Source organism: Ammospiza caudacuta, chromosome 1, assembly GCF_027887145.1.
Source record: "Ammospiza caudacuta isolate bAmmCau1 chromosome 1, bAmmCau1.pri, whole genome shotgun sequence".
In the NCBI taxonomy this organism is placed as follows: domain Eukaryota; kingdom Metazoa; phylum Chordata; class Aves; order Passeriformes; family Passerellidae; genus Ammospiza; species Ammospiza caudacuta.
Window position 1 is genome coordinate 131,548,607 of NC_080593.1, and position 17,352 is coordinate 131,565,958.

The 17,352-nt window shown below is 36.6% G+C and overlaps 1 protein-coding gene across 1 annotated transcript in view; it reads right to left on the bottom strand.

The window, feature by feature from the left end:
- VPS13B (vacuolar protein sorting 13 homolog B) overlaps positions 1–17,352 on the bottom strand; it is a 429,435-nt gene that overhangs the window by 73,824 nt on the left and 338,259 nt on the right. Inside the window, exons 37-39 of the mRNA XM_058820123.1 lie at positions 8,751–8,950; positions 5,960–6,167; positions 5,424–5,608 (exon numbers count right to left, since the gene is read on the bottom strand). Coding sequence (XP_058676106.1) covers positions 5,424–5,608; positions 5,960–6,167; positions 8,751–8,950 — 593 coding nt within the window. The remainder of the gene's footprint in view (positions 1–5,423; positions 5,609–5,959; positions 6,168–8,750; positions 8,951–17,352) is intronic.

Genomic DNA, 17,352 nt, shown 5'->3' on the forward strand with positions numbered 1-17,352 from the left:
TTTTACCACAGTGGTTTTATTTATGTAGTTTTTCCTTATGAAATCCCAGTTAAGCCCTTGCAACCTCAGAACTATACTCACTGCCCTAAAACATTCTTCAGTAGACTTTGAGATTTGGTTAATTTAATCACCCCTTTTTTAACCTGTGCTCTGTATCTTAGGACACTAGATAAAGAAGAAAGGCCAAAAAAGGAGACCTCAGCACGCATTCTTGGTTTCATCAGCTGTTATAATGCTGACTACACGTGCGTGCAATAGGAGTCCTGGCAGGTACACAAATACAAAAACATCCCCAAATACAAAAACCTGTCAGGGTTATAGTTCAGCAGATATTTTATTTTAACTTCATATGGAGAAATGAGCAAATGTTGTAGTTGATCTTTCTTTTGTTTAACAGCTTGCATCTCCCACTGGATGACAATCCAGGAGAAAGAATTTTAAGTCTGTGTTAGTGATGCATCTTAACTAAATCAGATAACTCGGAATTTGGAACACTACACAGTGTATGATTACTTTGATTAGATAAATCTGGTTTTCTCCTGCTTTTAAATTCATGCCAATTGGGTAAATGCTCTTGTTGACAATACATAGCTTTATTTGAGATATGGGGCAGTGCCAGCAACATCCCTCAATGGAAAGATAACTCTACAATGGAATGACAATAAATAAGAATCTCTGTAAAAGGTTCACTGGATAAAAACAGGCCTCCAGCTGTACAGGAGATATTTTGTGTGTCCTGTTCACCTGCCTGTACAGAAAAGCAGAGTATTTCCCTGATGGCATATGAACTGTTTTCCTACCTTGGTGAGCCCCACCCAATCTTTACTCTCCCCTGCCAACCTAAACCTGTCAACCTTGTTCTTGGTAAAGATAAATGATATAAAAATAAAAGCCAGTTTACATCAGAAAAGTATAACAACATCACAGGCAAAGATACACATAAATCTGAGATTCTCAAGACTGCAGGAAGACACAGGAAGACTTTGGGGAAACTAGACACACAGTGCAAGTACAGTTTTAAGCCCCACAGCACAAATATTCAACAGAACCTTCTTTGAGGTTAAATATCTAAATGTATCTAGCTTCATATTGTATCTGCACAATGTGAAAGTCACTACTGAATCAGTAACAGATTTTTCTCTCCTTTTATTTTCTGCTTTCCACCTTTTGAATTTTAAAAATATCACAGAAATGAAGATGACTTGTCCTTTCTCAGATATGGACCTGACAGATCCAAGGAACTGTAAAAGCACAGTTGAATTTAGTATCACACAACAGCTTTGGAATACACATTTTTGTTATGATGTAGAATAAATTCTTCAATTATTCTTTATGTTCTGGGACAGTGGAATTATCTGCATAATAATAAACTATTGTCTGAAATCAGAAATTACTCTTACTCCTTTCATCCCAGTGCCATACTTCCAAGGCAACCAGAACAATTGAAATGGAGGAAATTGCCACAAAGTCTCTTTCAACTGTCCTAGTAGCCATAGCAAGCCAATGCCCTCATCATTTAGAAGATGAAGAGACACAATGAAACCCCTACTCTGAAATTGAGACTGTCCAGCCCATTCTTGTTCCTAAGGATGCTCATGTATCTTCTACAATTCTGATATCTCTGCAGGAGACATTTCAACATACATTCTAAACCAAAATCTGCTTGAAGGCTATTACCATGCTTCCAAGTTCTGGGTGAAACGCATTTCATGGTCAGATTTCATAGGAATGAGAATCATCACTGCCCACAGATTCCAACTTCAAGTGGCACCACACCACAAGGCCATCACAGAGCAATTAGAAGACCTTTGCCCTGTAATGATGAGCTGGTTGCCTTACAGAATATAGTTTAATGTTAAACTGGGAAACTGTGGCATGCCTTAAGTCTTCCCATGTGAATACTCACTGAGACAAATTTATAAACACCTGCACAGTTTTTGTTACAGAAATTATCTGTGACCTAAATATAGCAGTAACTAAATTTTTGGAGCAAGATCAGTAGGTTATTTCTCACTGGTTCATGAACAGAAGACATACATGTCTTTCTTTAAGCACAGAATAAAATAGGCTTTTGAGGTTGCTCATCTTTAACCACAAAACTTCCTCTTACCAGCAGTCTACTTGAATTATTTAAGTTTCATCTGTTATAATGGAAAAAGTCTCAGAGAGTATCCCTTTGTTTTAACTTATCTATATATCAATCATCAATATTTTAAAAATAATGGAATTGCTACTTTATCTTGCTTTTTAGCTTTTGAAAAAATTTTGTGAAAATTTTCCAAGTTTGGACTTCCTTCTAGTCCTGAGGTGGTCATATGATTCTCACATCAATACTATTATTCACCTTTGAAAGGTGTTTCCTCACAGACTAGTTATCTGAAAGAATGGTAAATCAAACAGAGCCAAAGGACATTTACAACATGTGAAAAAGAGACAAAAAGGACTTAAAGATTACACAGTGTTTGCCATGTCTGTTAAACAGGGAAAACAACAAATTCAGGTACTTTCCACCTTGTCAAAGAAATATAATCCTGCTGCAATTTCTTACAATCAGATCTAGAATTCTCACTTCCTTCAAACCATTAGATCCAAGCTCTATTTCAAACTGCTAAAGTAATGCCATGTGGTATGCCATGGCAGAGACATCAGTTCTTCCTGTTCCCCCCACAAATAAAAGCAACAATGTTTGGGCTGCAAAAACAAAGTATTACAAACTTGACCACTGAAACTGCTTCCCTTTGCAAAAACACACGGTAAAGCACAAGAAAACAGCTCTTGGGGCAATTCAGAAATAGGAGCAAGGCAAGGTTCAACAGAAACAGTATAGTTCATATCAACTCTTATGATCTGAAGCTGTTCTCTATCCTTTGGCTGTACGAGATAACACGCACCTTCAATATTCAGAAAAATTCTCTTTATGGTGAAGCTTTGGCAAGTTCCAGGAATTTGAATAATAGCTATAAAAACACAGAGTTCTAAAACCTACCCATGATTAAAACATTATGCTAAAAGTTTAACAAAGACAGAAAGCTAGATGAAATGTCATAGCAACTTACTCAGAAAGAAAGAACATGAAACTGGAAAACTTCAAGGAAAAAAACCTGCAAAAATTCAATACAAACTACAGAAGGGCACCTTTGACTGTATCTTTGTGAAGCACAGGATTAAGGGAGACTGGTAACACAGCTGGGGACATTATGGGTCCTCCTTGCATTTGAACACATCCACAATCCTGGGAAAGTTTTTAAAGTATATTTTAATATAGCTTAGTATCATTATTGTTTTTTAATTTAGAGCCTTTTTTCCAAAAAAGCTAAAGTCTTTGGCTTGCAGATGTTTCTCTAATGTTTCATTTCAAGAATGGAATAAAATGAATACTGTTTTATCTTTTTTCTCTTTGTATTTAATTAATTTTCCATATGCACTAAATCCCCAGTACATTAATTAACATGTATCCACACAGGGAAAAAGTGGAGCTCATAAAAGGCCTCATGATTAACTTCAATTACAATCTGAAGTTTGATATGAGTATTTAGTAAATGCAATTTACCTAAAGAAATTAAAATTTTTCTCTGCATTACTTATTCCACTCACATAACTCTATTAAGATTAATAAAAAAATGCACACTGCCCATGTTTAAAATGGCTGCTCATCAGGTGTATGGCCATTTCTGGAAAATGTAATAAATCACCACCCTGAGACAGGCAACAATTACTACTACAATGAATGGCCTTCAACCAAAGCGTGGATCTTCTTGTAGGCATTTCTGCACATCATGGGTCCAAAGCAGAATTTTTTACTAAATGTCCTCTAATTTGGCTGATATCTTTATATTTTCTCTGGTGGCAGAAATCTGAAGAATCACATGAATGTCAGAAGAGGCTGACAGAACCTGACCCTTGGTAGTTGGGTGCTTCTCACTCTCTGAGGCAACAATAGTGAGCTGGATCTTCTCTTCTCTACACCATCGTATGGAAGCACAAAGCAGAACCTGTGTGCTACTGAAAGTCCAGCTGTGTATGCCCATTTGAAGAAGAGCTGGTGTTCCCCTTGGACAGGGTCATATCGTTCCACAAGCACATACATAATGGTTTTCATGACGTCTGTTACCTATAATGGGAGTGTAATGTAATTAAACCAAAACCTTGGTGTGCTGTGCTCCAAAAATACCAGCCTGAAAGGAAGTGAAATGCTGGCTTTCATAGCAACCTAATAGGCCATCAAGACAGCCTACAATAACACAATTTTGATCTTTGATTCAAACCTCATGCCAAGTGGAGCTGATTTTTTTCCATTTAATTCTAATCTTCATGTAACTGAAAGGAGCTGACATTTGGCTGTCTTGAGGGCAAAGAAATTGGCAGGACACTTACATGATCTCACCGACAGTATGTGCATGGTAATAACATTATACCATTTATCTGAGGAAGATTATCCTACTTATTCATAACTCAAAGCATATTGGTGAATAATTCAATTTTAAAAGCAATTTTTAACATCACAGCAATAATGAAATAGAATTCAAGAGTTTTGGACAAATAGGAAGAACTGGGAAATATTTATTTCCCTTGACTCACAACACTATTCTGATTAACAACAAGATTGAAATTAAAAAAAATGACAGGTCCAATTTGTAATGCAAAAGGGAAACAGAGATTACGAGAATTAAAATTGAGCTAAAATCAAAATATGTATGCAAGGAATAAGTGAATTTAAAAAGAATTACACTAGACAGGAGAAAATGTAATGACCCAATTGCATACATTAGAAAGCAAAACTTCCAGCACATTAAGGATCAGTGTAATTTTGAGGTATGGTCTATTTTTAGGGCATGGAGACTGCAGCACTCAGCCTTCCTTAAAAGAGAAGTTCCATGCTCTCACACAGTCAAACCACACCATCCACTTCAACCCTCTGAAGGTAAAATGAGAGAAACCAGACCCTTTCCCCCTACCCTGTGGATCTTACTAGGAGCAGTGCAGCCATCTGCCATCACAGAAATAGGAGAGAACAGCCAGATTGGAGCTTTTACTTCAATGATTCCACTAGAACTTGGAAATTTCAGACCAGGTCTTTCCTCATATGTTTCAGTTTCAAACCAAATGAAGTCTTTATGCAAAGACTGATGGATGAAACCATAAAAAGAAAGAATAAAAACTGTATGCTCACAAACTAAACCTGATAAACTTGGCTATAGCTTATCATGCAACATAAAAACTGCAGAGGTAAGTGGGTAAAATGTTTATACAAGTAGTTTTGAAACTAAAGATATGCTCAAGCTGTGCAATGTACCTCATATTGGTTTTACAGAGCTCCTGACATTTGTTTTGTGCTCCTTTTTAATAAATCTGAGTTTGAAAACTTTCACTTTACAGCAGTAATATTTCCATTTGTTACTGAAAGTAGAAAACTCATTACCCACCTGAAGAACATCTCCAAGGTCAGCAGTGCTAATATCTGGGTCTTCAGTGGTATTAAAAGGAACAGGGTTAATTTTTACAAGAGTGAGCACTCTGGGTTCTGGGTATCTCCACAGCATCATTCCTGGACTATCCTCAGTTTCATTGTAAAACACAACTTCATAGGCATTGGGCAGCTTTTGTGCTTCTGTCAAATGAAAGAAAGCTATAATCTGTTATGCAATTTCTAGAAAGAAACATGCTGGTTTATGAAACCAAAGTGATTAAAAAGAAATCCCTCAGGATCAAAAGGAGAGAAAATAAAAAAGCAATTTCCCTGACTTTTAAAACATTACAGCTTAATGGAAAGAAATCAAAAAAGTCTTTTAAAGTATTTTTTTTAAATTCTAGCAGATGTCTTTTCAACTGCTTTTCCAAAAAATATAAAGTTATTCATTGTAAGAGGCAAGTAATGTCTAATAGGTTACTACTATTTTTACTTTATAACTTAGAAAAAAAAAGGAAGAAAAAAAGAGAGCCAAAATTATATCCTTCTTACCTGCATCTTGTATATACTGGAAGAGTCCTGTTCTCAGATCATCTGAGGAATGCTCAGGTTTTGAGGCTTGATTCCTTTCTGCAGAAAAACACGTTGGGTGTGGACGTTCAGGTATCAACGTCTCTACACCGCCCTTTTTAGTCAGGTACTGCCACAGAAGCCCCTGGAGAAGAACTAAACAGTTCAAATGCTCTTGACCCCAGAAAACCTTTAAAAAGAAAAAAAAGGAGAGAGAAAGAGAGAGAGAGAAAAGATGAAAAAATTACATACAAATATTCAGCCATTTTTGAAGGGAAAAACACCTCCCCAAAAACAACAGGAATTTTATATGGCTTTGAGTCTGCTCTACTTACGCCTTAATTGCTTGCAAGCATTCTTAATTTTAAAATAAAGGACAGAAGCAACAAAATATCTTTACAAAACTATTTCTCAAATGTGTTCTTTTTATTATCTGAAGGAAAACATTAGTTCCTACCATTTAACAATTCACAGTGAGGTTGCCTGGAAGACCACACATCTTAAATGTTATATTCAAGAACTGTACACAATGCTAGCACTGGTCACAAGTTTCTCAGTTTAAGACATGACAAAAAACCCTTAAAGATACAAAGTTTAAACTCCTCAAAGAGGTTGCTCCAGAACTGGAATTCTGGAATACATTTTAAACTAAGTGACACAGCTAAGAATGTGGCACAGAAGACATATGAAAGATCATCTTAAACACAAAATTTAAGCATATGAACTGGGTGTTCTGTAAGTCCTCCAAGTGAGGTTTAAAAGTTCAAAGTTTTCTGAAGTTTAAAACAGAAATACAGAAAAATATCTAATAAAATTGGGCATGCCAAGTCTAGAAGATTAGAAGATTCACACACTTTGTAGCAAAATAAAAGGCAAGAAGGCATTCCCTTCTGCCAGCTTGGACAAGCATTGCTGCTTTTTTCAAATCAAGCTCCTGTTTGACAGAATTATATTAATGGGGAACCACTACTTTAGACTTCATGTGCAGAAGCAGGCCTTGAAGCACCAGAGAAGACAAAGAAGCAACTAGCAATACAGAAATTAGACATGGAACCAGTGTGGGATGAAATCAAAATGCCCAGACTGTAACTTAAAAGTTATGGTAAGGGTGTGAGTGAAGCACACAAGTCAGGTATGCACATAAAGAGTAGTGCAAATTTTTCAATGGGGGAATATAAATTTTCAAATGTGAAAAAAAATCAGAAGATGCCTAAAGGGAATGTAGTTGCAAGAAGGCAGATTTTTTTCTTGCCCTGCATCTAGAAGTAAGCCCACAGAATAAACCGAGACCCTCTTGAATCACAGCCACAGCCAGCCCTGAGCTAAAGATTCCCAGCCTAGGCAGGTATTCTCTGAATTTAGTGCATCTCCACCATGGTTTCTGAAGAACCTCTGGTCTTGGGGTCCCACACCTACTCTAGCACCACCTCAGAGGAGCTCTGTCACCGTAAGCCAATCCCAGAGGCCTCAGTCCCCACTGACAGAGGAGGGACAAACATTTTTCTCCATCTCACACTTTTATTCATTTGTAAGCAGAAGGGAACACTAGGCCATGGAACTCCTACTACAATATTCAGCTTATGATTTTACATAAGCTCTCAAGGTTCTAATGCAATACAAAGTGACAGTGATAGGTGAGGTCATGTTTAGAGCTGGTAAAATCATTAGCCATAAATAAATTAATTTGAAACAGAACTGATAATTATTTTGTCAGCATTTTCAAATCTATTCTGCCAGACCAAACACTTAATGATCTTCTGCAGAAGCTAATTGTCCCTAATTATACTCTAATAATAAATGGCTTTCTGAGATTTATAGATTCCTTTTTGGTGCTTGTCAAACCCCAACATTTTGGAAAAAAAATAAGCATTTTATTACCAACACATACAGATAGTCAGCCAAGTACCTGTGAAAAACAATTAAAAAAAGGAGCAAAGAAACAAACTGACTTTATTTATTCATTAAGATACATTTTTTTCCCAAATTCGTATTATCTGATTAACCCTATTTCCAGTGCTGTTGTTCTAAGACCTTCCAATGCCAGTTCTGGGAAAAAACTTACTGACACAATTAAATGTCAAAATTTCCTTTTTGTGTTTTATATACTTGATTTATGTATTTATTTTAAAACATTTGGTATGTATAGATACTATAATAAAAATAATTAAAACAAGACATATCTTAAAGCCCACTTGTTTATGCCCCACAGAATCTATTTTTCATTTCAAGAACTCCCAAGCTTCCTGGACTGATTTCAAGTTGTGGGCACTTCCAAAAAGGAGAGGATAGCACGGAAAACTGAGCATTAATTGTTACAAACAACAGTTTGCAATTACTCCCCTGAGAAATTTGTGTAAGTTTAAAAAGAAAGGATATGTACTTCTTAGGGCTTCCTCTAGGCTTTACAGACACGTAGATCATGGACAGACCAACACACACCCATCAGAACATGACCCTAGATATTAAGTGTTAGTAATTTGATCCAGTAGTTTTAAGGAACACACACATACAGCTAAAATACAAGGTTTAAGCAGTATTGAAAAAAAAGTAAATCCAAAACACAGTACACAATTTTTCAATCAATAGTTTACATGAAAGAGTAGATACTTATTTTATAAGATAAGACAAAACCCACCCAAATCAAACATGCAAAACTCCCCAACCTAGCAACCGGCTGTAGGATGAGAAGGCTTTAACGAAATTTATTTTTGAAAACTTAATCATCCATAACCAGTCCAGTTCAACAGCACAACCATAAGCATCTTATACAGACCTGCAGCAGTCCTCCTCTCAAATCAATGTAGATTTTTGGAACAGATTGCTCTGGGCCAGGATCACCACTGTGCTTACACCACTTGGCTTCCACGTTAACAGAGCAGCAAAAAGGGCCAATCAGAGATTTCGCTCTTTCTTTGAGACTTGTTTTAAGTAAGAAATCTTTTATGTCAAGGACTAAAGATGATCCATGGATTCCTAAAAGGAGAAAGAGAAATTTAATCCCACTGGCAGTTATTCTCCAAACATTTTTGTGCTTATTTCCTGAATTCACTTTACCATGAGCCTGGGGATCTCAAGCCATTACTCACACAAATAGTCCCACTGACTTTCATGGAAATACTTGTGTGGACAATCACTCTGGTCTCCAAGGAAGAACTACACACCTGGGCAAGGAGATCTGTAACTTTTTAAAAAATTTCCTGTTTTTTTCACTTAGCTTGCTCTTCCCACACTATCAACCAGACTTTACACCATGTTGCTGTAACAGAGCAGGTATGTCTCATCCACATTCCTTACAAAGAATCATTTGCCAAAACATGACTTTTTGCCTTCTGAGTATTTTAAGGTTTTGAGAAGAGACATTTTTCATTAAACTATGATTTTTTTTTCAAAAAAGTCTATTAAGAATAATTACAGCTGCTTCACTTGATCATATTTCAAACTGATAGGAAATAGAGATTTTGAACAGTTCTTTCTGCTTTTGTCCAGATTAATTACTATAACATAGCACCTTGCTAGACTTGGGAGTACTTAACTGAAAAAGGGTACTGTTTGAATTCAAATAATTCAAAACAAATGCTTATCTCAAGCTACATAATGCACATTTCCTGAGAAAAAGAGTTTAAAGTTTTCATATCATAACCTTTTGAACTTTACATAGCTTCATAGAACCTAAAAATGGTAATGGCAGATTACATTTATGACAGAACTTACATACTCTCATTAAAGACAAACATTTTGAGAAATATCCCAGCTCTTGAGAATTTAACTTACTGCAAATCACTGCTTAATAAAATAAACCATGCCTAATATCTCTATTTCTTTGGTATATTCACATGGAAAGTACTACATCTGAGGTTGGCTTAACTTTTATGTCCTTTGGTGCTAATACTTGGACTCAACACCCTGAATGCTGGATGCCACCCTACTTTGTAATGCACACAGCTTATTTTTCTAATGAAACTAGACATTTACAAAAGGCAAAAGATTAAAAAGACACCTAAGGCTTATACACAGGTGTTTCAAGGAACAGTTTCATTTTGTAACTTTGCTGGTAGAAAAATCCCCCCAAAACACAACTCACTGTTTTGAATCCATGCAATAAAACTTCTCCTATGAATCTCTCCTAGCATCCAAGGAAGAAGTCTGTCTGCATCCTGGGGCTTACAGTTTCATAATACTGAGCACTATTTTTTCAATGGAAGGAAATACATTGCATATTTTTTTTAAAAGCAGCAAACACTAGGAAGGTGGTCCAACAATGCCCACAGTAACATTGGCATTGAATTGTGTCCAACCTGAGTAGGAACCACAAACTTAAACCATCTCTCCCTTGAGCAGCTGGAGTTTAGTAACAATGATCAAGGGCTCAAACCAACCATTGTCCCATGCCAATCAACAGGACTGTTGTCACCGACTGCAAATGGAGTTCCAGCTTTGGGGGTTTTTATTTAGGCTGGTTCCTGAAATCCTGCATCTGCTCTCATGGGTTACAGGCCTATGGGACAGATCTGTTCAAGGCGGTTTTTGACACTGAATTTCAGTGATAATCAACAAAAGTTGATTATCAACACACACTGACATCCTGCTATAGTTAGTTATTTTAAGAGGCACTATAATACTTGGAAATTCTTTTTTTTTTTCTTTTAATATTCTATATGGAATTTTGATTTTAAAGAGAATAAATTCTTGGTAACTATTGCACAATTCTTCAATATAGAAAAATTTCTTCCTATAGTTTTATTAGAATATGGGCCAAGTTGCAGAAACAACAGAAGAGGAAAAGGAATGCCAGAATACAAGTGGTTTTATTTATGTTTTCTTTCACTGGGATTACACTTGGAAGGATTATGCTTTGCAGTCTCTTTGTGTTGTCATCTCAGCTCCACAAAGTACAAAGAAAACACAATATCCCACAGCAGAACTGAGCATTCAGCACATAATACTGCTGCTTCAAAATCAGCAGTGCCTTTCTCAAATGCTAAGCAAACAATGAGAAATGAAGAAACAATTAAGAATAAGGAAATGTTGGTTAGTTTTCAATACATGAAATATTGCAAGACACATCCATGGATTGTGTCCTACAAATACGAGGAAAAGTTCAGGAACTCAGGAAGAGATTTTTATTTTTCTTGCTGTGACCCAGAGTGCTCTTGTATAGACAAAAATCACACCCTTGATCCTTCTAGCAGTTGTACCTACTTGTCCTTTCAGGGATGAGCTGATTCAGTATAAAAAAACCACTGTTCACTGTTAGAAAAACTGCAATGCAGAGACCATTTAGACAAACTTGCATGTAGTGATGTTTTGAGGAAGCTTAAAGAAAAGAAATGAAGAACAAGTATGCATAAACCTTAAAAAGCAGTAGTAAGTAAAGAGATCTCTGCGTCTAAGAGAAGTTCCAGTAAAGTACTATTTCTATGGAAATCCCAAAAGTACATGTTCAGTCTGTGAAGTGCTTTCCCATGACTAAAGCAATCACCTCAGAAAAGTAAAGATGCAAAATAATTTTCCCTTGTTTTTGCCATCCCACACACTATTTTCAGTCAGTCCTTCAATGCATCTCTCACAAACCCCTATTGTGGAAGCCTGCCTTCAGTTTCAATAGATTAAATCAAAGTCTCCATTTGAAGTGAACTTGAGATGGCAGCACAAAGAAGCAATATATCTTCATAAATGATTGCTATGACATGTAGAAGTTAACTTGTGCTGTTTGGATTATGGCTCATGAACACCAATGCACTTTTCAGTACGTGCAATAATTTACTTTTAGGAACAAATAGTTTCATGACTTTTAAAACACTCATCCAAGAGACTAATAAATATGAAGCACTTGCTTTGGACAGCATTTAAAAAATCCTGCCAGCCCTCCCCTGTCAGACTCCAGCCAGAAACACAATAGCACTACAAAACACATCTACACTAATGGAGCAAAAGAGAACTTAGATCAGGCTTCTGTGTGCTATTGCAAGCATTACCTTTACGATGACATAGGCTCAAAAGGAATATTCAGGTATTTTATATGGTTGGAAACAATGTAGGAGGGTTTAAAAATAGCTAGCTTGTCACATTCCAAAAATTACTTTGCTCCAAAATTAAAGGTGGAGATCATTACAACAGAACAGTGAAAAAATTTTACCTAAAGACATTTACTTTGATATTCTAACATCTTTTTTAGTCAGTACATACTTGATTTATGCTAAGATTTAGAAAGACATCTCACAGAATCTGAGTACCCTAATACAGTTTTACACATAGTTAGATCAGATTTATATATAATTATAGTAGAGTTGCATTAGCATTTGTCAATAATAGGAGGCTTCATCCTTGTGAAACTGCTGTGTGTGTATAAATTCTTTTGTGTGAATAGAAAAAGAAAGAGCTGGCCCATTTTAATAGATGCAGCAAATATATAAAAACAATCCCTGCCTTGCAATAACAATCACTTAGGTTTAAGCAATACAGGTATTAAAAAAAAAATCTCTGTTTGTTCTTCTTGGTTAACAAAGGGAAAGACAATGTTTTGACATAAACCATGGACTTTCTGTTTTCAAAAACATTTCAGTGTTGACATTTGAATCAACTCCAAATGAAATGAGTAGAAATATAGAAGGAGCTTTTTTCCTTCTATTATTCCCTGCGCATTTGCTCTTCCTTGGCTGCAAATGCTGTTTGGTTCATTGCACTGTCACCTAATGCAACACAGAGCATGATTTTAATTGGCAAACTTCAACAGGGGACAAGAGAATTAAGAAAATGAAAACACATGTATTTTAACAAAGGTAGCAAAGGGCACTGAACTGGCACTTGGCTCTCTTTTGAAAAGCCAGTAGCTTTGCTACAAACAATAGCACTATGAAGAAAATTGCTTTTCTGAGTTTGGGGCAGCTCAGCAGCAAGAGCGTGTCCCAGAGCACAGAGCCAGCCACGCTGGTTCAGAGGCATGCGAGTGATGTGGTCTCACTGCCAGCAGCAGCCTGTGGAGTATATTCCCACCCAAGGGATCCTGGTGCCCTCTGAAGGAAGAACTCCAGGCTCCCCCATGGGTCCTCCCTGCCCGAGTGGCAGAGATACAATCTTGCCGCTAAAGATCAATTAGCAAGTGGTTTTCCTTACTACCTGCTACTAAAGTGACAGTCTGTGGTATTTGGTTCTGAACATTCACTCTTCATATTTGCAACTTCAGTAGCTACTTTCAGATTGTCATTGACATTAAGACAGATATTAAAATGTAAATATGCTGTTATATCTAATATATCGGTACAACTATCTACACAATTCTTTCCTCTTAAGAAAACTGTAGATACATCACATACTGAGTAGTTATACTACAGTTACAACGCTCTGTTGACAAATATGCTTGACAAACCATCTTCTGAGAAGAAAGGGTAACAAAGCTGTGAAAATAATTACAGGGGAAATACTGCAGTTAATTTCAAAGGCAGCCAATTTACTCAAGTCTGGAAACAGCAGTAGCAAACAAATGGTGAAGCATAGTAGAGAACAATTTTAAGAACTACCTTCCAGGAGAGATTTAGTTAACAATCCACTGACCGCACTGGATTTCTCATTAGTATCGAGCTGAATCTTATGATGGTTCATTCTCCCCATGAGAACAATACTTACATGTTACCAATTAGCTATTCTTTAGTGAAAGAGTTTTTCAGCATTACATTGGGACACATATGGGCTCTGTAAAAACATGAGATGTGTAACACACGGTAAACAGAAAGTAATGATCTTAACCAGGCCAAACCCTTGAATTCATCACTAATAAATGTCCCCATGCATTCAGCGGTACTGGCTGCTGGGAGCCTGTTTTCTTCAAGTACTTCAAACACTAAAATCCAGGAACATTTATTATTTTAATCCATTACAGGCAGTGGTTGATTTAACTTTATTGGTTGTGGTGGTGGTAGTAGTTATAGTAGGGGTAAAGCTATGTTCTTTTACACATCATTTCAAAAGGGCTTAATTATATTTTATAGCTCAGGCCAGGAATCCTGCTTGTTTTGTGTCTAACAAGGTTCAAATGGAGTTCAGGTCAGTGATGAATCAGAAGAGAAGTCAAAGATGGTTATCTATTTGAAATGAGCTCATCTCCCTTAAAGAATAACTGGGCAGGTACATCATGTTCATTACACTACTGCATACTAAATAACTGAAAAATCTCAATTCACTTGGTGATTTGGTAATTTTGGATTTTGTGATGCCTAATCACAGAGGGCATATTAAAGTTTAGATCCAAAGGGATTTTAATTATTGGTCAAGGCTGTCTTGGGAGTACAATAATTTAGAATATACTTGTAAAGCTCCATATTGCCTTATGTTATTCCAATTAGGTGAAGAAAATTGCATATTATAAACCAACAAAAATAGTGTTCATATTGCATCTGTGAGTCCAGCTTTCAAAAGTGATTACTATATTGATATGAGTAATACTTGGTTCTTTTATCACAAACATTTTTAGATACCACCAGGTTTTAGAAAAGCAGCTAAACATTCTTACTCCAGCTCTACAGATGGACATGGGGATGTTCTTCAATTAAGAAAAAGATCTATGCATTTTCACATCTTAATTTTAGGTGTCTGGTTGAAAACTTTGGATTATTATCAGGAGATAACTGGTATTTTAAAATGTCTAGAAAGTTGTAGATATTTAGCACAACTGAAAAATCAGACACTGAAAAATCAAAATGGTTGCCCAGCAAATAAAACATTACAAAATAGCGGATGCCACTCAAAATGTATCCAAATATAATCACCACAAAGTTGATTTAGAGTTACTTTGATGTCCTGCTCCTCTGGCTCTACACTGGATTCAGTGAATTTTAACTGCTTTAGTAAACTAAATCATCCATGAACTAGAGGGTAGCTTTTCTTTATAAATAAACTATCCTGAAGATAGTGCCTGGCAGCAGCTGAGCTCTATTTGGGCCTCTCTAACCCAGTCAATTATGCTTGTGGAAGTTCAAGGCTTGACAGATACATCCAGGCCACACAAACCAAACAGGTTGCCTTGCACTCTTGGAACGTGGCTCCTGAGGATCAAGGACAGTCCAGGTCCAGGCTTATTCCAGTCTTCTCCCTTCAATCCTTCCTTGTCTGTATGCTTCTCTGTATTCTCATTTGTGCCAGTATGGTCATTAGGTGTACCTCTCCAGTGAGCCAGATGAAGGAGACAATCTTGTTGCAAACTCTTCTTTAGTACTAGGTTAGTTTTCAGACAAAAGAGTGCCCTGACACAACCCATTGATCAGCTACCTAAGTAACTGAGCTAGCAAAAGGCAGCGTGTAGAAATGTGTGGCTAAAATAACCTGATTTTCCTGTGAAATTGCACCTTTTGTCTGGGCAGCAAGCTAGTGATTCCATTCCATAAAAATATTCTTGGCATGGAAAAAGAAGAAACATGTCAGTATACCATCAATTTAAACTGCTTAATAAATGGTCCCTATGATTGGAAATAATGTCTTACCTCTGTGTCTTATACCTCACACTGAAAAATGAAGCCTGAACCGGAAGAAAAACACAGAAAGCATAAAATGTATAAAGAAAACATCCAGCTTTCACTGTTATATCTATTGTGTCGTGAATTTAAACAGTCTATTTAATTGACTTCCATGTAAATACTGCATCACCTACTATCACCACATACACACTGGGATCCCACTATCAAAAGAAATTCCAGTCGCAAAAAATATATAATTAATTTCACAATAAAAACTGAAGAGATTAAAAACCCAACCATATTTGTTCTGAATCAAATTTAATCTGAAATACTTTTAAAGCTGAGTTATTCAGATAGCAAATGCAGGTCTACAAAATTAGTGCACGCTGTCTTGAACAAAAGAAAGTTGAACAACCAACCTTCAAGGAACTTTTAATTCTTTTTTTTACTCTCTGAAGTTAACGTGCTAGTTCATCAGTAGCAATTCTGAACCCTATTACAAAGCATCAGTAGGGAATCTGACCAGGATTAATACTGGTACTCAATCCTGGGATTAGATGGTGTCTTGTTTCATGGATTTCAGGCCATCTGTTCTTCCCTCCTACATTATACTCCTGCAGAACTATAAACGCACCTCCACCTCAGGGACTATAGAAAGGAATTAGAATTCTTCTGCTTTTCATTATCACAAGATTCAGTAACTCATTTCATTGTCAGGATAATCCCCTTTTACTCTTTCTTTTGCGCTTGCAGGATATGCCAAAATGACAAATAAAATCCCAGATGTTAGAGACCTGATGAGGTCTCCACCTTTCCTTGAGTGTTGGGTTTAAGCTACTTGGGACACAGTGTCAAATCTGACAGGACTCTGATGCCCACACCCAATATTCATTAAGGTTTGTTAGTGATTTGTATAGCTGTCTACAAGCTGCACTTCCACCTCAGTCCTCAGTGGCCATTTAAATATTTAGTTTGTCCTCTGGCTTTTACTGACAGAGAATTAATTTCCTATTGTTCAAGTGTTGGAAAGAGTTTATATTTCTTTCTAAAAGTAACAAACGCCTTCTGGGTGTTGTAAATGGCTTGTTACTGCTGCATATTATTTTAGGTAGTCATATCTAATTTAAAGTTTTATTTCCCCATGGGCTAACTTGCATATCTGCAGCATCCAAAGGCTATGACAACGCCTTAGCAAAGTTTTCTCGAGGGAGTTAGTTAACTCCAAATTGAAGTTTGGTCTTCGTGCTATACCAATTCATATCTGCATTTAATTTCTAAAAGTACTGTAAAGTATCTCAAGTATGTAATTATTTTCAGGTTTAGTAAAAATACTTGCAATTATCATAGGCTCAACTAGTGTTTATTTTTTCCCCCTTATTTATATGCTAAAGTAATCATTTCTACATATGGGACAAAGGGCTGGGGAATTCTGTGTATGATCTTTGGAATATTTTATGTCCGTAACTCTCTCAGTTCAGACACTGAACAGCACGACTTCCCTGCTGTGTCCAGCCAGAGTAAAATAAGGCTCCACTGAGAGGCTACAGGCTTCTTGTTGTCTTTCACTTTGGGGAAAGAGCGGTCCTCAACTTCTCTTAATTTATCTGCTCTTTTGGCAGGTAGGTAGTGCTAATTTCAACTACAAAGCTGAACTAACTGAAAGCCATATGTTTAGAATAGCATTCTATTTTCCAGTATTTCTTGTTAAGACTTACTTCAATTCTAATGTGACAGTTAAGGAGTGAGTCACACACCTCAAGCACGGCACCAAGAGATCTCAGATCTGACTGGGTACATGGGACTGGAGCTCTAAGCATTTGTGGAAGATACCATGTACTTCAGAGGACAAAAATCACTGTATCAGGTTTAACAGCAGTTCTTGGAGTTAGGGTTTTCTTCAACAGTACAAATACACTGCCAAACTATGTG